This window comes from Xiphophorus hellerii, chromosome 18, assembly GCF_003331165.1.
Source record: "Xiphophorus hellerii strain 12219 chromosome 18, Xiphophorus_hellerii-4.1, whole genome shotgun sequence".
NCBI lineage: Eukaryota > Metazoa > Chordata > Actinopteri > Cyprinodontiformes > Poeciliidae > Xiphophorus > Xiphophorus hellerii.
Genome location: NC_045689.1, coordinates 17,496,157 through 17,522,298, shown reverse-complemented (window position 1 = coordinate 17,522,298; position 26,142 = coordinate 17,496,157). Strand labels below are relative to the sequence as shown.

Below are 26,142 nucleotides of genomic sequence, written 5' to 3'. Positions count from 1 at the left end.
TAAACAAGAATGATTAGATTTTATAATTTATCTATTTTTTATTGTTATTAATATTTATAATAAGTGACCAAAAATGCTTCTATTAATAGTTGCTCTTTGCTGTGATGACTGTGTGTTGGCTGCAGCTATTGAAGTGATATTAAGGGTGGGACAGCCGGGTAGGCACTCGCCTACCTCATTCCATTAAGGCTGCGCCCCGACTCAAATACACACACACACACACACACACACACATATATATATATATGTATATATATATATAAAGTACATTTCACATGACAAACGTAGACTTAATGTGCCAGGAAGAATATATAAAATATAAATAAATAAATAAACAACTAGATATAGAGAGATGTGATTATTTAAAACGGCGCACAAAATAAGATCCCATAAAATCAGACAATGAAAGAAGTGAAGATAGTTGAGCATAAGATACTGCTCAGCTTGATAAAATCAAGTAATTTATTAAAAGTATTAATTCTTGAGAGAATAATAATGGGTATCTGTTCCTTTGGTTTCTCCTTAGATTTCCCATGGCAGCCTTTCAGCCTTTGCTTCTTCTCACCCTGACTGAATTAGTTGCCTCTCACCCTATAATCATCACCAAATATGGACGAGTTCGAGGGAGGTTGATGACTGTGCTAGATGGTCAGGTTCAAGTATTTCTTGGTATTCCGTATGCAAGACCGCCTACTGGAAGTTATAGATTCCTTCCTCCGACCCCTAAACCTAAATGGGAACATGTGTTGGATGCCGTTACATTACCAAATTCCTGCTACCAGGTGCGAGATACCACCTTTCCAGGTATGATTCAAGAATACACAAATTAAGTTATTTTAAAATAAGTTTAATTTCATCTTGCACCTCTATATTATTTGTCAGTAAAATTACTTGTTCTGTTCTTTGCACTGAGACTGCCCTCGTCAAAGTGTTCAGTGACATTCATATAAACGCAGACTGTGAAAGAACCACAGTCCTGGTTCTATTGGACCTCAGTGAAGCATTTGACTCTGTTGACCATGACATACTACTGAAACGACTGGAAAGTTGGGTCGGACTCACCGGTCCACTACTCAACTGGTTCTAATCTTAGATAAAGAGTTCTCTTCAAAGCAGACAGAAGTCGGGTGTGGGATATCCCAGGGTTCATTCCTAGGATCTCTCTTATTTAATATCTATATGCTCCCACTATCTCAGGTTATAACATGAAATAAGATTAGCTACCTAGGCAGATGATACACAGCTCTACATTATCAGGTCACCAGGTGACTCCAAACCCATCCAAACTGAACAGAGGCTTATAAATGACAAATTTGTGGATGTGCCAAAACTTTATCCACCTAAACAGAAACACAGCTGAAATTATTATCTTTGGCCCTTAAAATGTAGGATCTAGAGTCAATGCACGGCTTCTGTTATTACAAATAAAAAACAGCAATCAGGCCTGAAATCTGGGTGTAGTGATGGACCCTGACCTGAACCTTCAGAGCCACATAAAGACAGTTACAAAGTCGGCTTGAAGAACATTTCCAGGATTAGAAGACCGCTGTCTCAGCTAGTTCTAGAGAAACTCATCCATGTGTTTATCTTTAGACATATTGATTACTGCAATAGTGTCTTTACAGGTTCATAAAAAAATCAGACACCTGCAGCTGATCCAGAATGCTGCTGCTAGCATTTTGACTAAAACCAGGAAGATAGAGAACACCACCCCATTTTTAAAGTGCAGCTCATAAAATAGACTGTAAAATACTGTTACTAGTTTATAAATCACCGAACAGTTTAGCACCACAATACATTAAAGATCTGCAGTTGCTGTATCAACCTTCCAGACCCTTCAGGTTTCCTGGTTCTGGTCTGCTCTGCATCCCCATAATTAGAACCAAACATAGAGAGGCAACATTCAGCTTCTATGCATCACAAATTTGGAACAAACTTTCAAAAAATTGCAAAACAGCTGGAACACTGAGTGCTTTTAAATCTAGACTTAAACCCCACCAGTTTAGAGTTGCTTTAGAAACATAATCAATTAAAAATTTAACAATGGCATTTAATATTTCATTTATTATGCTTCAAAAGCAACTCTAAACAGGTGAGTTTTCAGTCTAGATTTAAAGGCACTCAGTGTTTTACAATTTTCTGGAAGTTTGCTCCAGATGTGTGGTGCATAAAAGCTGAATGCTCCTTCTCCATATTTTGTTCTGGTTCCGGGGATGCAGAACAGACCAGAGCTAGAAGACCAGAGAGGTTCGAAAGGTTGATGCAACAGCAGATCTTTATGCATTTTGGTGCTAATTTATTCAGTGTTTTATAAACTAATAATAGTATTTTATAGGCTGTTCTCTGAGCTATAGGGAGCAAGTGTAAGGACGTTCGAACTGGGGTGAGGTGCTCCATCTTCCCAGTTTTAGTGAGAACTCAAGCAGAAGCGTTCTGGATCAGCTATAGCTGTCTGATTTATTTTTTTATGCAAACGTGAAGACACTGTTGCAGTAATCAATGTGTCTAAAGATAAACGCATGGATGAGTTTCTCTAGATCTTGCTGAGACATTAGCACTCACAGGTCACCGTGGTTACCCGCATTTATCTTGCTGTTTTAACATTAGCTAGCATGTTGTCATCGTCATGGTCAACAGTGTCAAATGCTGCACTGAGGTCCAACAGAACCAGCACTGTGGTTCGTCCACAGTCTATGTGTACTTCATTGAACACTTTAACCAGGGCAGTCTCACTACTGTGGTGATCACGGAAATCAGATTGAAAGACATTAAGGCAGTTGCTTACTTTTAGGAAGCTATTTAGCTGCAGAAACACAGCTTTTTCCATAGTTTTGTAGATAAATGGAAGGTTGGAGGTTGACCTGTAATTCTGCAGTAGTGATTTGTCCAGATAGTTCTCTTTTATCTGCGGTTTGATCACTGCTGTTTTAAAAGTCTGAGGGGAAACACCTGATGAGAGGGATGAATTTATTAATTGAATCAGATCAGATGCAAAGACATTAAGAAATTTCTTTTAGAAAGTTGTGGGTTTGATATCCAGACAACAGGAGGAGGAGCTTAATTGATTCATAATTTCTCCTAAGCATTTATAGTTAGGTAGTTGAAATTCAGTAATTTTTTTCTGCATTTATTATGCTTGGTCATAGCATCGGTAATGGATTTTGAGTGGATGTGCAGGTTACTCTAATTTCTGCAATGTTTCTCTGCAAAGTGGCTGGCATCTTCATTGCAGGCCCTTTTAGATTGGAGTTGAGGTAGTAAAGTCACAGGTGGGTTTGTGAGCCTGTCAGCTGTTGCAAATAAAGCTGGAGCAATTGTTAATGTTTGGTTTACAATTTCCTTTGTGTGGTTTAGTATTAAGTGATAGTTAAGCAGTCTTATCAGTTGACATTAAACTGATAAGACTCTACTGTACTCTACTGTGCATGTCGTCTTCAGAATGCAGGCAAGATTATTCTAACTATTTAACGGAATTACATTTAGGCTAATAAAACAAATTACAACTTGCGAGTTGACGACTTTCTGACGACTTAGTTTATCACCTGCCTTGATGGATGCTGCTACATTCTCATTTTCTCTCTGATTGTGACCAAAGTAGGAAGAAACCATTGTATTTTATTTGTCCTTTGCATAATAAATATGATTTCTTTTTTCAAATAAAAACATACCTTTTAGGAAATCCCTATCCCGGGGCCCTTATTGCTCACCATATATATGTTTGTCTTATTTGGAGGGCCTCAACATATGATTGCTGGTGATCCTAATGTCAACAAATTGATTTAATGAAGGTATTGAGTAATGTCCGACGTTTGGGCCACTCATTTATCGATTCACCTACATTTAAAGCTTATACCCATAAGCTTTAAATGGGTATTAAAGCTTATGGATAAGCTTTAATACCCATAAGCTTATGGGGTCTCATTTGCATCTCATTTGCATCCAAATTAGATGCATTTGGATGCATCTCATGTCAACGTCAATGTGGTAGCATAATTTATTTTATTATGCTGTGATAAACAGTTGTAGTACACTGACAACATGCTGGCAATCTTACAACAGCACAATACATGCAGGTAACCATGGCAACCAGTGAGCTTTTAAAGGCCCGTCGACTGTTGCTGCAGTCAAGTTGCGCAAGCATCCACAGTGTTTACAAACAAATAGTCGTTCTATAGGAACTGCTTGATCTTTTTGTAAAGACTGGACTAGGTAGTCTGTCCTACAGAAGGACAAGACTTTCTTATCAAGAGGAAGTAGGGTGACTTAATCTGTGGTGGTTTGTACAGCCTTGGTATAATTGACTAAGCAGAGTAACTGTCCAAACCTCCTAGTAGAAAGGCTTTGCATAAACAAAGGTTTCATTTTTTAAAAATTATTTCAACAAATCAGGCATTCCACTGTTCACTAACTAAGATTTAACCTTGACAGCAGCAGCTGTAATTTGTTATATACATAAAATTCTTATCTACTGTTTAATGTACAGTGTATAATATGCTGATACTGGAGGTCACTACAGCAGGGACAGTGTTTTTTTATTGGTATGCTTCATTTTTCCATCTGTGAACATTAAGCTTATGTGCCTTACCAGAAAGCTCCAGTTTTATCTCATCTGTCCAAAGGTTATTCTCCAAGAAGCTTTGTGGCTAGTCAATAAACCTTCTCCTACAACGCAGTCTCATATTTTTATGTTTTGTTTTCCTCCTTGGTCGTCTCCCATGAATTTCACTTTGCTCTAATGACTGATGGTGGGTTCTGACCCAGGTTTAACTTGACCTTTAAGTTTACCTTCAATTTCTTTGGATGTTGAGTTCTGGACTCTTTGGTTACCATTCATATTATCCTTCCCTTCAGTTTGTCATCAGTTTCCACCTGCAGCCACAGCCAGAGAAGTTTACTAAAGTCCTGTGTACCTTAAACGTCTAAATAAATTATGTGCAGCTGTAGTCGCAGGAGCATCATTGACTGACTACAAGCTTAAAGTTACCTTTAATACTAATTAGAAGACACACTTTTATTGAACATATCCCTATCTGGTCGAACTTTTTTCATTCTTTTCTAAAAGTGCCATCATTTTTGTTCATTAGTTTATTATTTAAAATGATTTAGTTAGACCTCATTTGAAAAGCATTGTCTGATCTTTGTTGGTTAATTTTCAATAGATGTTTATTTATTATTATCTTTTTAATTGTAATTGTAATTTTCAAGTTATTTAAATGACGGTTGAGGGGTATTCTGTTATGGACAGAGGGATGCCAACAATTTTGTCACTTGTGTGTGAGCTAAAGGCAGAAATATTCCTAATTTCAACTGGTTTGTATTTACTAAGGTAAATACAAACACAAACAATATACTCATGTTCATGAGGAAAGTACTAAAATTAGTATCCTAATTACTTTATGAAGCTGTCATTATAATTATCAGCCTTCTACTGAGTGATGAACAGCCCAACACTAAACTAAAAACTTTGGTGCTGAAAATAAGTGAAAAAGCAGCCGATGTCCAATGAAAAGCTTTTAAAGACATTCAAATAATCTACAGGAATTATTTGTAACTGTGAAAACTTGTAAAAAGCTCTCTTCCACCACATGCCTTGTTCCTAGCTTGTCAATAATCAACAAATTATAGAGTGATCCATAACTTTGCACATTATAGACTTTAACCTTAAGATTAGAATAGTTAAGAGCTAGTACAGCATATCTAATCTGTGAAATGCTTGTGATAAAGGCTAAGGATTCAATGGACTCAAAGGTTTTATAATCTTGCAACTACTCTGGCTGTAATCAAACTTTATTGTTAATAACAATGTGATATTGTTGCAGGGTTTGAAGGTGCAGAGATGTGGAATCCAAACACCCCTGTGAGTGAGGACTGTCTGTACTTGAATGTTTGGGCCCCTGTGTTCAAGACACCCAAACCCCAACGCGCAGATCGTGTTCCTGTATTAGTTTGGATATATGGAGGTGCCTTTGTGTCAGGAACATCCACCCTGGATGTCTACCAAGGCCATTTCCTGTGTAAATCTCAGAACGTTGTTGTGGTATCTATGAATTACAGGTGAGAAAACATTTCAATTGCAATCACGAGTGTACCCAATCCTAGTTCTTGCGACACAGCTTTCTGTATGTTTGGCTGTTTCTGCTCAAAAGCATTTCATCAAGTTTTCATTGTTTTCAAAGAAAAAGAATTCTGTCAACAGAATCAAGTTTTCCACGATTCTTTTCTGACTCATTTGTTCAGACATGAGAGTCGTCTGGAACATGGAATTTAAAAATGAGAACAAAACACCAGGATTGGAGAAACACTGTTACAAAGTCTACAATAGGCATCTCATACATCTGTTTGTCTGTTTGACTGAACTGGTTATCTCAAATACTAGGAGAGCAAGTTCAATATTCATCTTAATATAAACATGTTCATATTCACAACTTACAGCCAGTAGAAGGGAAATCACTAAAAATTCACAAGATGAACTAGTTTTACAATGTTTTACATATTTTGTCATAATTGTTCTTGTTATTGCTATATTTTTTATAAAGCTTCCTTTACGTCGCTTTATCTGCAAAAATGATAACAATGGTCAGTTTGAACACAAGGTGGAAGTGACAGTAAAATATGTTGAGTACAGCACTGACATATGGTGAATGCTTTTAGTATTGTTTTTTTCTTGTGGTCATAATTTTTAGACTGGGACCACTTGGCTTTCTGGCTATTCATGGACACAAAGAAATCCGGGGAAATCAAGGTCTACTGGATCAGCGTTTGGCACTTAAATGGGTGGTTGATAACATTGCTGTATTTGGAGGTGATCCTAAAAAGGTAAAATAATATTGTCCTTATTTTTCCTAAAATCAGAGAGTAATACTGTATGGACCATGAATGAATTAATGTAAATGCACTTTTGCTTCCAGATAACACTATTTGGGGAGAGTGCTGGAGCAGCATCTGTGGGGTTCCACCTGCTCTCTCCAGGCAGCCAGGGCCTCTTTCAAAGGGCTGTGATGCAGAGCGGCGTCCCTAATGCAGCATGGGCCATAGCAAATAAAACTGAGATATATGACAGGTATGTGTGCTTAGTATTGAGCTAGTTGTTCCTAGATATTTTGTGTAGATCATTTAGTTGTTTTTTTCTGAAGTATGATAATTATCCTGAGACAGACTGGCAACCTGTCCAGGGTGTACCCCACCTCTCATCCAAAACGTTAGCTGGAGGGAGGCACCGGCACCCTTCCCGAACCCACTAGGGATAAGAGTGTTAGAAAATGGATGTATGGATGATAATTAGCTTTCAAAATATCTTATAGCCAAATAGTAAAAAATATTTGATACTGAAGGGTAATTTTGAACATGTTCTACAGCAGTTCTGGCACCTGGTACTGAAGGCAACTTAGAAATAAAGCATAAAAGAATACATTCATTCCAAGCTTTCTTTTCCACTCATATGCAGTGCAATGGGTGTCCAAAAAACTAGCATTATTAGTACAAAAATACAGTGTCTTGACAAAGACACAGCTTTCTTCTCTTTTGGCTTTTTAGTGCACTTAATGGATCACTAACCTATTTGTAATATCAAATATGATCTTAGGAAATATAAAAAACTGTTCTCAAATGTTGATTTCAATTAATAATCCAAATCAACCTAGCTTTAAGTGAAAAAGTAATTACTGTATAAACACCGAAAAATGGTTGTGCCACCTATAAGTGTAACAAGATTTCCATTAGCCATATTCATTCCAAGCATCAGTGACATTTAAAATCCTGCCACAGCATCTCAATCAGATTTAATGGTTTACTCCCAGTTATTTTCTTCACCTTAAAGCAACTACAAATAATCAACAATTACAATGAACACATATCTAAAATTTGAGACTAAACTAAGATAAGTTGATCAAAGCCGTATGATGAAATGTTCACCCTTACCATATATGGAAGTTCAGAGTGAGGGAGGACACGATGTGCTAGCTTCTGTTACTAGCAACAGAAGATAAATACATGAGTTGTTTTTTTAATGATGAGCAACTGAATTGTTAAAAAATAATTAAAATACTGACATACATATAACTAAGACAAATACTATAGGCACATTTGCAGAAGTAAAAACATGTTACTTTTGTAACAAACAGGACAAGCAATGAGGGAGAAAATGAGGTGAGGTACATAAAGCCATAACTTTTTCTTATCAGGAAAAAATTGCATGGCCGCACTCTAAACAGACTGACTAACATTATTATCAAGTGAAATAATTGCTTCTTTTAGTTATCTTTAAACACCCAAGGACAGCATTCTTTCACCATCAATTATTGTTAGATTTGTAGTCTTAAATAAAAACTTAAATGAAAATAATCGGTATTGGTATCAGCAATACTGCATCAGTTGGATCGACTCCAAAAAAAAATGCATTATCACTCATAGAGGTAAACCACTCAAACTTTTGATCTGTCGTGGAAGATCAAAAGTTTACAGCACCAACACAAACTTTTTCATTTGACAATACCAAACTACAAATCTCCAAAGCTCACCTACTTGCACTGAAATATGATTCCATTCAGTGTCAGTTAACTTGAAGAGGATCAAACCCAATTTTCATCTTATATTGTTTAAAGCTAAATGATCAAATTAAACCAGTTTATTTCCAAAAATAGCGTGACTCACATTAAAAAAAAATTATGCGAGACCTCATTTGGATGTAAATGACACAATCCAGGCACTGACGGATGCAGGGACTGAGCAGTGAATACAGAACAGGTCGTTTAATAAGGGATCGGCTTTTTCACAGTCAGACGGGCCAGTGTCAGAGCCAGGGAATCCAAATCAGGGTCAGGCAGTTCCTGATCTCAGGGTCAGACACACAGGGGGACAGAGCCATCAGGTACAAATCCAGGTAAGGTAGTTCCAGATCTCAGGGTTAGACAGACAGAGGGTCAAAGCCAGGATGTCCAAATACAGTGGAGTAGGTCAGGATCGGGGACAGGAAGGGCAACTGGACAGAAGGGAAGAGACAGACAGGTTAGTAACCGGGCAAATCGCTCAAGTAGCTACAGCGGGCCTGAATGTGTTACCGCTGAGGGTTTCACAACAATCTGATGCCATGCAGGAGGAAGATCTGTCCTTATATGGCAGCAACCGGACATCAGGGTGATGGTGATCAGGTGTGAGTGGTCACAGCTCAGTAGCAGCTGTGACAGGTCCCCCCTTCAAGGCGCCCCTCAGGACAGCCGAAGGCGTCCATGACGACTGTTGAATTCATGGATGATCTGAAGGTCCAGGATAGCAGAACGTGCCACCCAGCTCTGCTCTTCAGGACTGTACCCTTCCCAGTCCATCAGGTACTGCAGACCACACCCATGACGGCGCACACCCAGGAGACGGATGTGTAAATAGGGCCACCATCAACAATCCTAGGTGGAGGGGGAGGTAGAGCAGGGGAACAGAGGTGACTAGAGACAACAGGTTTAATCTGGGACAAATGGAATGAGGGGTGGATCCTCATTGTTCGAGGAAGGTTAAGATGAACAGTCACTGGATTGATAATCTTGTGAATGGTAAATGGGCCAATAAAACGAGGTGAAAGTTTCTTACAGTCTGTCTTGAGAGGTACGTTTCTTGTGGACAACCAAACCTCTGGAAGAGGTTGGTAACTGGGAGCTGGGTCCTGTGACGATTGAGTTCAGCGATCCAGGAGAGAGCTGCACGGGTCCGTCGCCACAAACGATGACTCCGGTGAAAGTGATGCTGCACAGATGGTACTGAGAGTTCCTGTTCCTGAGAGGGAAATAGAGGCGGTTGATAACCCAAGGACACCTCAAATGGGGACTTACATGTGGCTGTACTGGTAAGGGAGTTGTGGGAGTATTCTACCCAAGGTAGATGCTGAGACCAAGAGGCAGGGTTGTTAGTTATGATACAGCGCAGGGCTGTCTCCAATTCCTGGCCGACCCTCTCAGTCTGGCTGTTGGTCTGTGGGTGGAAGCCCAATGAAAGACTGACTGTGGCTCCTAAGGCTCGACAGAAGGCATGCCAGACTCTGGATGTGAACTGGGGCCCCCGGTCTGTAACAATGTTCAGGGGGATGCCATGTAACCAAACCACATGATGCACCAGAAGGTTGGCAGTTTCCATGGCAGTCGGCAACTTGGGTAATGCTACAAAATGGGCAGACTTAGAAAACCGGTCAACAATGGTTAAAATAACAGTTACCTTCGGATGGGGGTAGCCCTGTAACAAAGTCCATTGAAATGTGTGACCAGGGTCGTCCTGGGACAGGCAGAGGGCACAAGTGCCCGGGGGGTTGTTAATTGCTGGACTTTCCTTGATTACAAGAGGAAACATACTGACTGGTGTCTTGAGCCATAGATGACCACCATAAATGGCTCTGCAATAAGATGAGTGTTCAATGGACCCCTGGATGGCAGGAAAACTTAGAAGCATGGATCCATTGGAGAACCTTAGGATGAACACTTTCTGGAACAAACAAATGGTTGGGAGGACAGCCCACTGGGGTGGGTTGTTCGTGTGGAGCCTGTCTCACCAACTGTTGGTGAGACAGCTGGTAAGACACTCTCTGGTTCCTTTTCCAGAGCCTCAGGTTCAAACTGACGAGACAGTGCATAGGGTTTTGAGTTCTTGGAGCCAGGTCTGTAAGTTAAGACAAAGTTGAATCTTGAGATAAACAATGACCATCTGGCGTGGAGTGGAGCTAACCTTTTGGCAGACTGAATGTAGGACAGGTTTTTGTGATTAGTCCAGACTACAAACGGTTGTGTTTTTTCAAAATGGCCTACTGGTGTCTTAAAAGCCGTCTTCCATTCATCTCCCTCACATTTCCTGACTAGATCATAGGCATTTCATGAATCCAATTTGAAGAAGATGGTTGCCCCCTCTGCAGTAGTTCAAAAGCTTTGGACATCAGTGGTAATGGGTATTTATTCCTAATGGTAATCTTGTTTAATCCCCGATAGTCGATGCATGGGAGTAATGTGCCATTTTTCTTTCCTACAAAAAAGGAAGTGGCACTCAGTGGGGATGACGAGTGGCGGATAACACCAGCTGCCACAGAGTTGTTGATGTACAGTACAGACCAAAAGTTTGGACACACCTTTTAATTCAATGAGTTTCCTTTATTTTCATGACTATTGACATTGTAGATTCACACTGAAGGCATCAAAACTATGAATAACACATGTGGAAATATGCACTAAACAAAAAAGTGTAAAACAACTGAAAATACCCCTTATATTCTAGTTTCTTCAAAGTAGCAACCTTTTGCTGTGATTCTGCTTTGCACACACTCTGCATTTTCTTGATGAGCTTCAAGAGGTAGTCACCTGAAATGGTTTTCACTTCATAGGTGTGCCCCGTCAGGTTAATAAGTGGGATTTCTTGCCTTATAAATAGTCATGAAAATAAAGAAAACCCATTGAATTAGAAGGTGTGTCCAAACTTTTGGTCTGTACTGTAGGTCTCCATGGCCAGGCAGCGATGCATCTGGCAGGAGCTCTATTGCACAGTCGTACGGCTGGTGGGGGGGGATAGCGAGAAGGCTAGGGTCTTGCTGAAAACGGTGGCCAGGTTGTGGTACTCAGGAGGAACCAATCAGGATCAGGAAGATCCGGACTCTCACAAAAACTCCCACAATTGGGCTGGGCAGCACAAAGGCAGTTATTAGAACAGGGCAGACTCCAGCTAACTATACTTCCTGTGACCCAATCAATATGGGGATTATAAAGTCTTAGCCAGGGATGTCCTAACACCATGGGGAAACTGGAGGAAGGGATTACTTTAAATCGGTTACCTGATGTTAACAGGGGGGGATGTCTGACAGGTGACAGAAAAGAGAGCACCATTAAGACCGTCAGCAGATAACGGTGAGCTGAGGGGTTTGATGGGAATATTAAGTTCTTTAATTAAGTCTTCATCAATAAAATTATCCTCAGCCCCAGAGTCAATTAAGGCAGTTAATGTGTGGGAAGTTGACCGGTGGCAAAGCTTAACATCAAGTAGTAGGCAACTGGTTGAGAGTTGGGGATTGCCCATGCTGCTCACTAGGGTCCCCACCTCTAATGAGTTTTGTGTTTTGGCCGTACAGGGCAGCTGGATATTCTGTGCCCGGACTTACCACAATAGAGGCAGTCACCAGTTTGAAGACGCCTCTGTCTTTCTGTGACAGTCAGGTGTGTTCCACCTATTTTCATGGGTTCGTCACCAGGGGGCGCTGGAGCCTGTGACTGGGCCGACGGAATGATAGGGGTGGCGCTGCTGCGTTCCACAACAGACGGAAACAGCCGAGGATGCGCTGAAGCAGACTGGCCGGGCCGCTCCCGACGTCGCTCACGAAGCCTATGGTCAAGACGGATCGACGTTGTGATTAGTGAGTTCAAGTCTTTGGCATAATCAGTGACAGACATGCAGTCCTTAAGGCATCGTTTAAGGCTTGATCGGCAGCCAATGTGCGAAACTCCACTGAGAACTCAGCCGCACTATGGAAGCCTTGGTGAAGTTTAAGCAGACATTTAGAGGCGTCCCTACATGATACGGGTGATTGAACACCGTGCTAAATTCTTTTAGAGAACTGTTCAAAGGTAAGGGAAGCTAAAGGTGTAGCAGAATCAAACGCTAGCACCCAGGCTAAAGCCTGATCCCTCAGCAGTCTCATGACATAATATATCTTGGATAAATCGGAGACAAAAGTCATAGGTTGCTGATTAAATACATCTGACATTGTAACAGAAAACCGAGGCACTTTGACACCTCACCCGAGAATGGAGCGGGGATCAGGGACATACGGACCTCGAGAGGTTACCAGACCGGAGACAACAGGAGGTTCGGCCGGTGAGGAGACGGGTGGTGGAGCAGCCGAAGTTTCTGACGGTCCTGGATTGGGAGAAAGTATTGAGGTTAGTTTAGCTACCTGTGAGGACAACTGCGCGATTTCCAGATGGAGAGTTTCGCTGGCTGCTTCCAGTCCAGACAGTCGATGTTCGTTTTGCCCTAGCAAAACTCCTTGTCAGTCTATGATGTCCATCAGGGACGCAGCGGATTTCTTTTCAGTCGGGTCCCTGTTGTTTGGTCAGATTGTTCTGACACAATCCAGGCACTGACGGACGCAGGGACTGAGCAGTGAATACAGAACAGGTGTTTATTAAGGGATCGGCTTTTTCACAGTCAGACAGGCCAGGGTCAGGGAATCCAAATCCGGGTCAGGCGGATCCTGATCTCCGGGTCAGACAGACAAGGGGTCAGAGCCAGGATGTCCAAATCCAGTGGAGTAGGTCAGGAAAAGGGACAGGAAGGGCAACTGGACAGAAGGGAAGAGACAGACAGGTTAGTAACCAGGCAAATCGCTCAAGTAGCTACAGCAGGCCTGAAGGTGTTACCGATAAGGGTTTCACAACAATCTGACACTGTGCAGGAGAAAGATTTGTCCTTATATGGCAGCAGCTGGACATCAGGATGATGATGATCAGGTCTGAGTTGTTACAGCTCAGCAGCAGCTGCATCAGTAAATATGACATTTTCTTTTTTTGTCACATGTTATGTAGATATAAATATGCTTCTCTGTGCCCATATATTGAATTAATTCAAATATTGAATTAGTATTAACAGCCACCTTGTTCAGATTGGCACTTGGAGGATGGTTGATTACAGTGCCGGCCATTTCCATTAATCATCAAAGTGCCAAACTGCTGCATTACACATGAAATGGACAAGTATTAATTTTTAATAATAAAAACGAATATTATCTTAATTAGTGAGAATGCAAATGCATTCCAAACTAAACACAAGAAATGAATAATAAACATGATCTAACAAAATTAACCAAAGACAGACTGAAATAAATAATAACAAACAAAAAACACACATAACAAATGATCAAAACTATAAATTCAGAAAAAACACCAATGCAACCAAAATCCCAAAACACAGAACTTATATTTTTCATGTTAGTCTTTGTCCCATCTTCTTTTTTTTATTTCTTTTTTTCTTTATTTTATGTTTTCAATAAATGTTCAGTATTATTTACTTTACATAGTGCTGCAGTTTCTGCTTGGTGCCAACTAATTGTTTTATTGAACTCTTTTCCCAACAAACAGAGCCGTCGGACTAGCAAAATTGCTAGGATGCCCCGTGGGTAGTTCTTATCGTATGGGATATTGTTTGCAGGATGCTAGTGCTGAAGACATAGTAAACAAACAATATGAAAATCTTGTTCCGCCTTCAGTTTTGTCCGTGCCTTTTGTCCCAAATATTGATGGAGACGTCATACCATCTGACATAGAAGTAAGTCTCTACGTGTTTGTATAAGCGATTTCTTCAAAAGGTGAAGAACTGCAAATGTTTGACATATTACTTGCAATATTTGAATTGTATTGAATGCTATGTTAAATTACCATTTGAAAAAAAATAACTTCTTGCTAAACAACAGCAAACCTTGTCTCAGTGACCAAGGATCTTTATTTCTCTCCTCTCTTATGGAATTCCAAACATTCAAGGGGAAATGAAAATCTTTTAACTTCAGTACATACTTAATTTTATGATTTTTAAAAAAATATTAAGATTTTATGGTAAATTCCTGTAGGTTTTACACCGTATGGCACTGTAAACTTGTGGTCCCAGAAATATCTTAATTTGGATATGGACAGACAATAATTTGCTCATGTTAAATCAGTAGTTGTGTGGTTATTGCCTGTTAATGTTCTACTCACTAGGAAAGTGACATTCGTTGCCAATAAACAATGCGATTCAACATCATTTCTAAACTGGTCTTAGTGTAACACAAAAGCTTGACTTGTCAATGAATACCTAAGATCAAGACATTTTTTAATTGAGGATGGGTCCAACATAATTATTTTAATCATTTCTTTTTTCTTCTGCAGACGTTGCTAAACAGCTCTACTCTTCTCAAAAAAGAACTGTTGATAGGCTTGAATAAAGATGAAGGAACCTACTTTCTTTTTTATGGAATGCCTGGTTTCAATCGCGAGGGTGGAAGTTTCATCACCAGGAAGAACTTTATGGACGGTTTACCACTAGCACTGACAAATAAAAGTGAGCTTGTTAAAGAAGCTGCTATTTTTGACTACACTGATTGGCAAGATGAATCCAATACGATGTCCAACCGTGATGAAATGGGGAGGATGGTTGGAGATGTGCTGTTCAATTGTCCTTTAATGGCATTTGCTACTAAGTAAGTTCCAGGTTTCACGTTAAGTGATAAATGCTTTTACATAGAAAAACATCCTCTGTTCTAACTGTGGTCTACATATGTTTGATCCCTGATAGCAATACCAAAAACCTTTATAGAACTACTTTATAGAAGTATATTTATAGAACTTTATATAACTATTACTTAATTTCACTTTGGGATTAATGAAGTATTTGAAGTAAATTGAAATGAGTATCAAACACAAGTTAACTTTCTAAAAAAAAAAAGACATCATTTACCTACATTTCAAAATGATGTACTTGTTGTATAAGTCCATCACATAAAATCTCTATTACATACAGTCATATTCAACAAATCTCAAATCTAAATGTGCATTTCGATGAGGCTTGTTTTCCAGATTAGAAATGCCTTTTGAAAGTAACTTTTAAGCAGTTATTAACATACCTTTCTTTAGGCCACATTTTTGGATTAAATGTTTTGCTTAATTGATCTGATGTAACATACTAATCCTATGTTATGTCATTTCATTATCTGTCAGCAAAAATCATCATAATTACCAGAAATAAGTAATTAAAATATCAGTAGTTACTCTAATGTTTCAGTTGATGAATTTTTAATACATTTCAATAGCACTGCCACTTTTTTAATATGCCTGTGCATATAAGGCTGTGTTTATAATTGGCCAAATTATAAAAAGTTGAAGGTGGTAGCAATGCAATTAGGGGAAATGAATGTTATCTTATCAAAAATATCAAGAGTACAAAAAAACATTTTTGATTAGTTACAATGCAGAACTGTGAATTGTTTGAGTCAAACAAAAAAAAACTATTTGTCAAACTAAAGTAATTATTTGATGTTATCAATGGTTTTCAAGATAAAAAATAAATAATGGATTCTATAGATGCTGCTTGTAGCAAAAGCATAATATATATTTATACAGCTACTATAGAGTTCATGATACTCAAAAAGAAAAGCTAAAATAAAATTGGAGGTGGCTCAATACTTTTCTTTTAGCACCATGACTTACTCTATAAAGCATGTGGCTGGAATAGTGAGATGCGGTTCCATTTTGGACAAAAGGGTTTCAAATGTCAGATTTCTGTTTGGGGCTTCATCTGCACTGAAATAAATATGTCACCTCTGAACTGTGGCAATATTTCTAAGGAAAAACAGGTTGATAAACTTATTTTACATCTGTTAAGTCTTATTAGTATTACTAGCTGCAATGCAAAAATTTGCAAATATGATGTATTTATTGACTTTTCATTATTTTTGTAGGTTTGCAGAACATGGCGGTAAGACCTTTTTTTATTTTTTTGACCATGTGTCATCCAAAAATCCCTGGCCAACATGGGCGGGTGTTATGCATGGCTACGAGATAGAATTTGTCTTTGGGATGCCTCTGAATACTTTGTTGAAGTACTCAGAGGATGAAGTGACTTTGGCCAAGACGGTTATGCAGCACTATGGCAACTTTGCCCGGTCTGGGTAGGCTAAACATATTCTCAGTCAGTCATGCAGAGATTGTGAGAACCTTAAAAACTCTTTTGTTTTACCTTTTCAGAAATCCAGGGTTTAGAGGAGGTGACTGGCCACTGTTTACCGCTAATGCTCAGAGCTATGTCACTTTGAATGACGATAGTAAAGGAATAAAGAGCAGGTTAAAAGCTAATGAGTGTTATTTGTGGAACAATTTGATGAAAGAATATCAGGAGTTGTCAGGTGAGACACACTAACAAGTCCCTCTACACCAGAGGTCTCAAACTCCAGTCCTCGAGGGCTGCAGTCCTGCAACTTTTAGATGTGCCTCTGCTGCACCACACCTGAATAGAATAATTAGGTCATTAGCAAGGCTGGGAGAACTGATCTACACAAGGAGGAGGTAATTAAGCCATTTCATTCCAGTGTTTTGTGCCTGTGGCACATCTAAAAATTGTAGGTCTGCGGCCCTCGAGGACTGGAGTTTGAGACCCCTGCTCTACACCACAGGTGTCAAACTCCAGTCCTCGAGGGCCGGTGTCCTGCAGTTTTTAGATGTGCCACAGGTACAATACACTGGAATGAAATGGCTTAATTACCTCCTCCTTGTGTAGATCAGTTCTCCAGAGCCTTGCCAATGACCTAATTATTCTATTCAAGTGAGGTGCAGCAGATGCACATCTAAAAGTTGCAGGACAGCGGCCCTGCAGGACTTGAGTTTGACACCCCTTCTCTACACAGTCTGACACAAATGTACACGTTAGGTTTCATATAAAGCATCTCCAGTTGGAAGGTTTTTGTTCATATCTCAAAAATAGATGTTTTGCCTGTTGAGATTAGCCATTTTGGTTTGCTCTAGGTTTTTAAACTAAAGAAATTCACCTCAAAGAGGAAATTAAAGCTTGTAACTGAAGCTATTCCTTGTGAAAGATTACTTAATCCCACACCCAATCTCTTTGCTCTTTGTCTTTCACAGATTCCCTGACGCGGTGCAGTTCAAGTGGGATTGTTCACTACAATTGGGTGTTCCTTCTTATTTTGTTAGTTATCAGTTTTACCCATTGACTGAGCTCCTGCTCTTTGCTTAATTCATGTGTTTAATGTGTAACAGGTGGGTGCTTGCTTTTTTTAAATATGTCAAATATTATCAGAGCACCACCTGAAGCCCATATGTTGATCTTCGGGTCCCTATAGCCTGTTTTATTTAAGGGTTCACTGAGAAGCATAGTTTGAAAAAAGGCCCTTTAAAACTATTTTTACACTGTTTGAATAACTTCCTTCCTATGCTGATTACGAATAGTTGTTAAAGTGGTTTATCATTAAAACAAATTTATTCTATTTTTCCTTGACTGGTTTTTTATTTGTTAGAAACACACAAGATGTCACCAGTTGTTGCTTGGTCTTTTTAAGACCTTGTTATTAAATACAAATGTGAAAATGAGGAAATAGCAACAGAAAAAGGTCCAGTAGCCTCTCTCTCATGTTTATAAGCTACATTTGCAAGAGCTATTTCTAAGCTTGTGGTTTGTTTGTTATTGCTATAGCAACTCCATAGCAACTACACTGCCTGGCCAAAAAAAAAGTCGCCACCTGGATTTAACTAAGCAAATAGGTACAAGCCTCCTATTGGATAAGTACTGCATAGGCGATTATCTTTCAGCTGGCAACAAGTTATTTAACCCCAGCTGATGCAATGAGTAACTCCTCATTTCTTAAACAACCATGGCAAAAGACACATCCTGTGGTCGTGGAAAAGACGTTAGTCTGTTTAAGAAGGGTCAAATCATTGGCATGCATCAAGCAGAGAAAACATCTAAGGAGATTGCAGAAACTACTAGAATTGGGTTAAGAACTGTCCAACGCATCATTAAAAACTGGAAGGATGGTGGGGAACCATCGTCTTCCAGGAAGAAATGTGGTCAGAAAAAAATCCTGAATGATCGTGATCGGCGATTACTTAAACGTTTGGTCAAATCAAATCGAAGAAAAACAACAGCAGAACTCAGGAGTATGTTTAATTGTGAACGCAAAAGCATTTCCACACGCACAATGCGAAGGGAACTCAAAGGGTTGGGATTGAACAGCTGCGTAGCCGTAAGAAAACCTCTAATCAGTAGGCTAACCAGAAAAACAGGCTTCAGTTTGCTAGGGAGCATAAAGATTGGACTCTGGAGGAATGGAAGAGGGTCATGTGGTCTGATGAGTCCAGATTTACCCTGTTCCAGAGTGATGGGCGCATCAGGGTAAGAAGAGAGGCAGGTGAAGTGATGCACCCATCATGCCTAGTGCCTACTGTACAAGCCTGTGGGGGCAGTGCTTTGATCTGGGGTTGCTGCAGTTGGTCAGGTCTAGGTTCAGCAACATTGTGTGCCCAAAGAATGAGGTCAGCTGACTACCTGAATATACTGAATGACCAGGTTATTCCATCAATGGATTTTGTCTTCCCAAATGGAACGGGCATATTCCCAGATGACAATGCCAGGATTCATCGGGCTCACATTGTGAAAGAGTGGTTCAGGGAGCATGAGACATCTTTTTCACACATGGATTGGCCACCACAGAGTCCAGACCTTAACCCCATTGAGAATCTTTGGGATGTGCTGGAGAAGGCTTTGCGCAGTGGTCAGACTCTCCCATCATCAATACAAGATCTTGGTGAAAGATTAATTCAACACTGGATGGAAATAAATCTTGTGACACTGCAGAAGCTTATTGAAACAATGCCACAGCGAATGCGGGCTGTAATCAAAGCTAAAGGCGGTCCAACAAAATATTAGAGAGTGTGACCATTTTTTGGTGGCGACTTTTTTTTTGGCCAGGCAGTGTATTTGCCAAGATGGCTATCAGTTACAAAGTTCACTGAAGAGTGACGTCACATGAGAACTTTTATTATTAACCCATTAAAAGCTTACAAAACTATTACATCATCCTCAGGGCTTTCAGATATTGTATAAATGCAGAGTAACTACTTCATGTCAATTTCTGAGTTTCAAGAAATTAAAACTCAAGGGTTCGAGCTTACTGGCTCTAACCCTCTACTATTCAATCTTGTAGCAAACAGACACAACTCTGGTCATCTGAACTAACCTCAAACATGAAAGCTGACTCAGTGTCTAACAAATGTGACAAAAAGGTTTGTGTCCACAATGTTAGATTCTTAAGCAATACCTTTCTCAAAGAATATGCTGCCCTTCTATTGTCGTTACTATTTTAGGTGCTATTGTCCATAGAAAAAAAAAAAAAAAAATTGTCTACTAATCAGAATCAGTAGGTTAAAACTCAGGTATTACAATTCTGTAAAAAAACATTAAAAGGGTAAAACATCCAAGAGGATGAATGCATCTTTATCTGAACTGATTTGTTGATTTGTATTTGATTTTTCAGTTGATTTGTGTTGGCTTTATTTTGGAAAACTTATTTACACTTTGTTAGTGTTGAGTATATGAAAGAAAGATTCTGTGAAATACCAAGAAAGTTCTATGTGGTAGAACAGTGAATTATTGACTGTTTAAGAGGTATGGCAATTAAAACTGGAGAGAAATTATTTTCTCTGAGGTAGTTCTTTTGTTTGTCTTCATTGCAATGCAAAAAAATATTTGTTTGAGGCACCCTTGACTCTTTACTTCTTTACTTCAAAGCATTTTTTTTTTCCCAATATGTGATAAAAATTCCAAATAAGTTGTAAGGATTTCGAAACCACTGTTTGGTAAAACGATACAGCAACTGAAGCATGTTTTAAACATAATGCAATCTAACTTTGCTAACTGTCACTTATGCCCTCAAGCAACTTGAGTACATTTATTTATTGTGTTTTTCCGTGATCTATCTGTTCATTTAAAATAAAGATGATCTTTAAACTGCTCTAAAAGTTTTAAAATCTCACAACTCTCTAATATTTATGATGGATAAATAAAAAGTAAATATGCACTTCTTGCTTCATCACTTCATTTCTCTTTTCAGTGCTCTGCATTTGCCAAGCTCCTTAGTGCTGAGCTGCTCTCTTTTCAATACTGCTGATTAAAAATGTCTGATGCATCAACACAACTAAGCTGATTACAGATTTTGTTTCCCTGAGCAAAGGTTTCTAAAGAAGCAAGAAGTGAGGTATATTGGGGCACACACTGAGTCAAAGTGGTTAAACTGTGTTTAGTCTCATCTTTCTAAAGTGTGTTTAAAAAGAGGAAGCCTTTGCGTCTGTGTTCGTGCAAATTGCTTTGACCATGTCTAAATGTGAAGTGTGTGATTTTAAGCAGCAAACCACTCAAGAAGGAAGAGATTAAATAAGACCTTGTAAGTGTATGTGATACACTTACAATGATGTTTATCAATGTTTTGATAAATATCAAAGCAATGGGCATTCTAAATAATAGGAGTCCGATTCATCAAACTACTTCTTTGTTTTTTACTTAATGTGATTTATACATCTCTCCTATAATTTGATACATTGGGAGGACATAACTTGTAGGTTCCCAGCTTTTGAAGTTACTATTGTGGTTAACTTTTTAAAAGATTGTAGGAATTTGTGAATATCACACCTCCACTTTCTCTGGCTGAAGAGAGCTATGGCACTAAGTGTCAGTTAGCTCTGCCCTGGAGCTGCATACAGCAAGGTGCCCACTCCAACTCGAGGAGAGAAAACAGCAGTCTCTGATGGGAAAAGATTAGAGGGAGAAAAAAAATTGACCTATCTTACATCTGATATTTGCTTTGAAGTGTGGCGAATCAAGCAAATGTTGTAGTGGTAATACACATAAATCTTTTAGCTGCTACTTTGCATGGGGACTCTCTAATGCAGATCAGGCTTATAAGATTATTTGTTGGTGCCCCAGAAACGAGACAGAATCCACTCCGAGTGGTGTGATGCTGATTCAGGTTCAACGTTTTAAAAGTGTCAGAAGGTACTGAAAGGTTGGAGTTTCTGGATTTTTACTCTTGTATTAAAAATGCCCAATGGCACTACCAAACATGATTTATTTTCTTGCTATGAAACAAGTTTAACATGAAGTTTAATTAGTTTCAACTTCAATTTATTTTATTTGCAGTCTCAGACTTTACTGCATTCTCTTTGGTTAACTTCATACACACCGGACTTATATTGAAGGACTGTTTTACATCTGTATATACAACATAGCACATTGGGTAAGGCATTGGAGGGATTTGGTCAAGCAAATGTGGATCACAAAAAAGTTACTTTGAATGCTACAGTCACAGACAACAAATTGGAAAGTCCTCAACAGATGTGCAATCTTTGCATTTCAGAGCTTGATGAAAAGGGAGAAAACAGAGAAAAATCCCAGATTATCCACAGACAGATGATGTTCTTAGTCATGATAGACAAGGTCACTTTAAATCTGGCATCAGTGAAAGCTTCATGTGTGGCCCAGCAGCTTTGGTCTTCTGACAAAACACATAAATCCATGAACCCTTGACCGCCAGAAACAAGGCTGTCCTTATGGACAGCAGATTGGGAGTCATTTTCTTAAACTGTTCAGAGAAAGATTTGCACATCAAAGGCTTTTGTTGTTTTTGTATGCTTCCTAACATTATTTCATGTTTCCCTATAATAACATATCAGCTCATTGATTTCTTGGTTAGGGACCTCTTACACAGAAATCTAGAAGAAGGACAACATTTAATCATAAACTGAGTCTGAGCATGTTAATTTTTTATTTAAAGTTTAATCAGCTTTAAAAGCCTATGTGATCATTGTACTTTGGATAGGACGTCTAGGGACAAAAAAAGGTCTATGTCATAGAAGACTTTAGTGCAGAGAAAGAAGTATCTGTCTGACTGAGCGTTTTGCCAACACAGTTTATGCAGAGGATGTGATCTATTGTACAACTAACCCTACTTATGAAACTGATTCCAAACCACAGAAGTCAGAGTGCCTGTGTTTGGCACAGTCATGAGAGGAACAAAAAGAACAAAAGAGACTGGCAAAACTTTGAGACACAGAATGCAGCATTAACCCATTTTCATGTAGGAAGGAGTCACCACAGCTGGAATCGCCATGATGTCAGATCTATAAAACTCTGATCACAGGAAAATTCCTTCCTCTTTTGGCAGCAGCACCCATTGCATTGCAGAACACACATGCATACATCTTTAAATATATATATCTCATATATATATATATATATACTGTATATATATATATATATATGGGGGGGTGGACACACACACATCCCATGTATTTTCTCTTCATCATCTTACTTAATTATTTTCCTGCACTTATATTTCATTTTGCATGTATTGCACAGCTGTAGTCAACTAAATTGGATTTGGATCTGGTTTTTATTAGTAGTCACCAAAATATACGTATATAGTCCACCAAGGCTTCGTACATACTGAGAAAGGGGGCGGGGGGAGAATCCGAACCACAAACATTTACATCTTATTATTGAAACAACAGGGTGTGAAATTGGAGTTGCAGTTCATGATTGAAATGATTTTATTTTAGAAGGTGAAACAACTCCAGGTAATGTCATGGATGTTTCTTTTTCTATGCAAGAAATGAAGAGAACAATATTTAGATCAGGATTAACAGCACCAGGAAAAGATCAGATATGCTATATTATGTTAAAACACTTAGGGAATCAAGCTGAAGAAAAACTTTTAGGTTTATATAATAAAATCTAGAAACAAGGAAGATTACCTTCTAATTGGAAGGAAGCAATTATTGTGCCAATTATTAAACTGGGAAAGGATCCAACAAACCCTTCAAGTTATAGACCAATTGCACTTACTTCATATTTAAGAAAGATTATGGAAAGAATGATAACGGAAAGGATCACATATTATGTAGAAAATAAAGGACTTTTGTCTTCATGTCAAAGTGGATTCAGAAAAGGAAGGAGTACAATGGATCCAGTTGTGTGTTTGGAATCAGATATTAGCTCAAATTAATAGGGAAGTAGTGGTAGCAATATTTTTTGATATTGAGAAAGCATATGACATGGTATGGAAGGGTTACTTATAAAGTTATATAAAATGGGGATTACAGGAAGGACTTATAATTGGATTAAAGATTTTTTGTTTAATAGAATTATACAGATGGGTACAGATGAGGAGTAACAAGATCTGATAAATATAAAATTGATAATGGAACTCCACAGGGAAGTATTATCAGTCCTTTATTATTTTCAATCATGATTAATGATGTTTTTACAGAAGTACATCAGGATCTCATGCAGTCATTATTTGCTGATGATGGAGTCTTGTGGAGGAAAGGGAAAAATGTAAGATTAGTGTATGAGAAAATGCTATTAAATCTGTTGAAAATTGGGCTTATAACTGGGGAGTTAAATTATCGGTAGGTAAATCAAAGACTGTTGTTGTCATGTTCTGTGTTTTCTGTGTATTTAATTAGAGTTTTCTGTGTCCCCGAGTCTTCGTGTTGTCCTGTCTTCCCCTTGATTGTTTCTCGTTCCCTAATTACCCCGTGTGTATTTAGTGTCACCTGTGTCTCTGTCGGGTCCTCGTCTCATTTGGCGTCTAGTCCATTCGTATGCCTTGTTGCTACCTCCGTTGAGCCCTGGATTCCGCTCAGCAGTGCTGCCTCGGTTTTTGGACTGTGTTGGATTTTTGTTTGTAACTCTGTGCATTAAAACCACCATTTTTACTCCGTACCTGGGTCTACAGCGTCTGCCTCACCGCCACACCCCGCACTTCATGACAGTTGTATTCAGTAGGAAGAAAATTGATTTAAAAATGTATGGAGAAAAAAAAGAAAAAGTAGGTAAATTTTGTTTTGCTTTTTGTTGTTGTTTTTTAACCCAATGAATGATCTGGATTAATCTGGAGTTGAACTTGTGAAATTTTGTATATAATTATATAAATTATCCAATGAGCTTAATGCTTAATGTTTGTCAATGAAACAAAAAAACAAATGCAGCCTGTAAATAGCTTCAAGCAGTTATACCAAACAGGTATAACTGGAGAAAAAAATAATTTAAGCATAAACATTCAAATATAAACACAGCATATATTCATCCAAGGAAAATCAATTCTTCTATGTAACATCTGCAACAATGAGCTGTTTCTCACTGTTTTCATTGCTGGAAGAGTTTTTCTCTATCGCTTAGTCTTTTCCTTCTCATTTCCTATATTTTATATATTTTTACCTGAGACTATGTTTCCTGTCCTTTGTGTTGTATCTCATTTTTCATTGGCACATGTCACAAGTGACTCATTCAGGACTACACATAACACTGTCAGCATTTCTTAGGATAAATAAGGAAACCAGTGTGGATACCAAAACATATTTTCCTGACTAAGCACTAAACTCCACATGACGAGCTTTGACTCCAACATTTCCCATGAGATTCCTTGCATATTGCTTACATACACATGGCAGACAACTTTTTATCCGCAAACAGCCAATTAGTGGTATTATGGCATAAAGAAGTGTTTTGGAGTCTTGTTCAGTGAAAAAAAAAAGAGAAAAAAGCTGTGCTAAAGAAACAGTGATGTATATGTAATGTTTCTTAGAAAAATAATGGATTGAAATGCTTATGTTAACAAAAATAAAGCACACAGTTAAAAGTATGCTTTATTTGAGTAAATGTTCTCTTGTGCAAAAGCTATGAAATGTTTTGTAGACAAGTAAATACTCACAACCATCCACTGAAAGCTGAAATAACCTCTGGCCCATCGACCCTGAAAAGAATAAACAGGGTTTAGAAATTGAATAGAAATAATGTCTCTTTGTGTGCTGATGGAGGAATTTTCATTTTTTAATTAATCTTTTATATGGTTAATATGTGTAGAATGAACAATCCTATGTTCATCAGATTTACCGTATTTCAATTCATTAACATGTTTGTTCAAGATCACAATTTTTTAAGATAAAGAAATTCATAAGCAGCTCCAACAGTATATGTAAATAATTTACACAAATCTTGATCAAAATGATCACATTTTATTTTGCAACTGAATTAAATTCCCATGATGGATGATAACCTGTCCAGGGTCCAACCTGTCCAACCTGTCACCTTTCGCCCATTGACCTCTGAAGCTAAGCATCCCTTGCGACTCCATAAGGGCTCAGCATATTGGAACACCATAATTCATTATGGATAATGAATTAAATTCATTTTGCAGGGATGATGAAATGAAGACCTGAGAAGAGAACTTTGGTTAGAAAACACGTCTAACAATAATAGAAAACGTTTAGAAATGAAACTGTCTTCATAAAATAAATATATATACATTGTTAAAATAAAACAATGTGTACCTTTTTAGTTATGCTGTTTTCATAACAAAAAGTGTCAAAAATAGAACCAAATACATATAAAAAAGGGTATATTACAGCAAAAAGAAAAATAAAAGTAAAAACATATAACAGAGGGATCTGCTTATGAGATCAAGTTAATTTTTTGATGCAGTACAAGTTTTTGCAAGTTTCTAATTATTAAAGTTACGTTTTTCAACAAGGCAGTATACGTTTTAAGTCAGTTTTTTAAAAATTATTAAAAGAGGGGATTTTATCACTCAATTTCATC

At 38.3% G+C, this 26,142-nt stretch overlaps 1 protein-coding gene across 1 annotated transcript; it reads left to right on the top strand.

Annotated features, from left to right (window-relative positions):
• The first annotated feature begins 532 nt into the window (after window positions 1-532).
• LOC116737261 (acetylcholinesterase-like) lies at window positions 533-17,977 on the top strand. The gene is made up of 9 exons (XM_032590309.1): window positions 533-804; window positions 5,820-6,054; window positions 6,684-6,816; window positions 6,909-7,060; window positions 14,088-14,274; window positions 14,871-15,181; window positions 16,439-16,648; window positions 16,725-16,882; window positions 17,616-17,977. Exons 1-9 carry the CDS (start codon window positions 534-536, stop codon window positions 17,702-17,704), a joined length of 1,746 nt encoding a protein of 581 aa, XP_032446200.1. The 5' UTR covers window position 533; the 3' UTR covers window positions 17,705-17,977.
• The last annotated feature ends 8,165 nt before the right edge of the window (window positions 17,978-26,142 follow it).

Coding starts and splice junctions, on each gene's coding strand:
- LOC116737261 (XM_032590309.1), top strand. CDS start 534: ATGGCAGCCTTTCAGCCTTTGCTTCTTCTCACCCTGACTGAATTAGTT. Junction 6,055..6,683: donor GTGGTATCTATGAATTACAG/GTGAGAAAACAT, acceptor CATAATTTTTAG/ACTGGGACCACTTGGCTTTC. Junction 7,061..14,087: donor AAAACTGAGATATATGACAG/GTATGTGTGCTT, acceptor CCCAACAAACAG/AGCCGTCGGACTAGCAAAAT.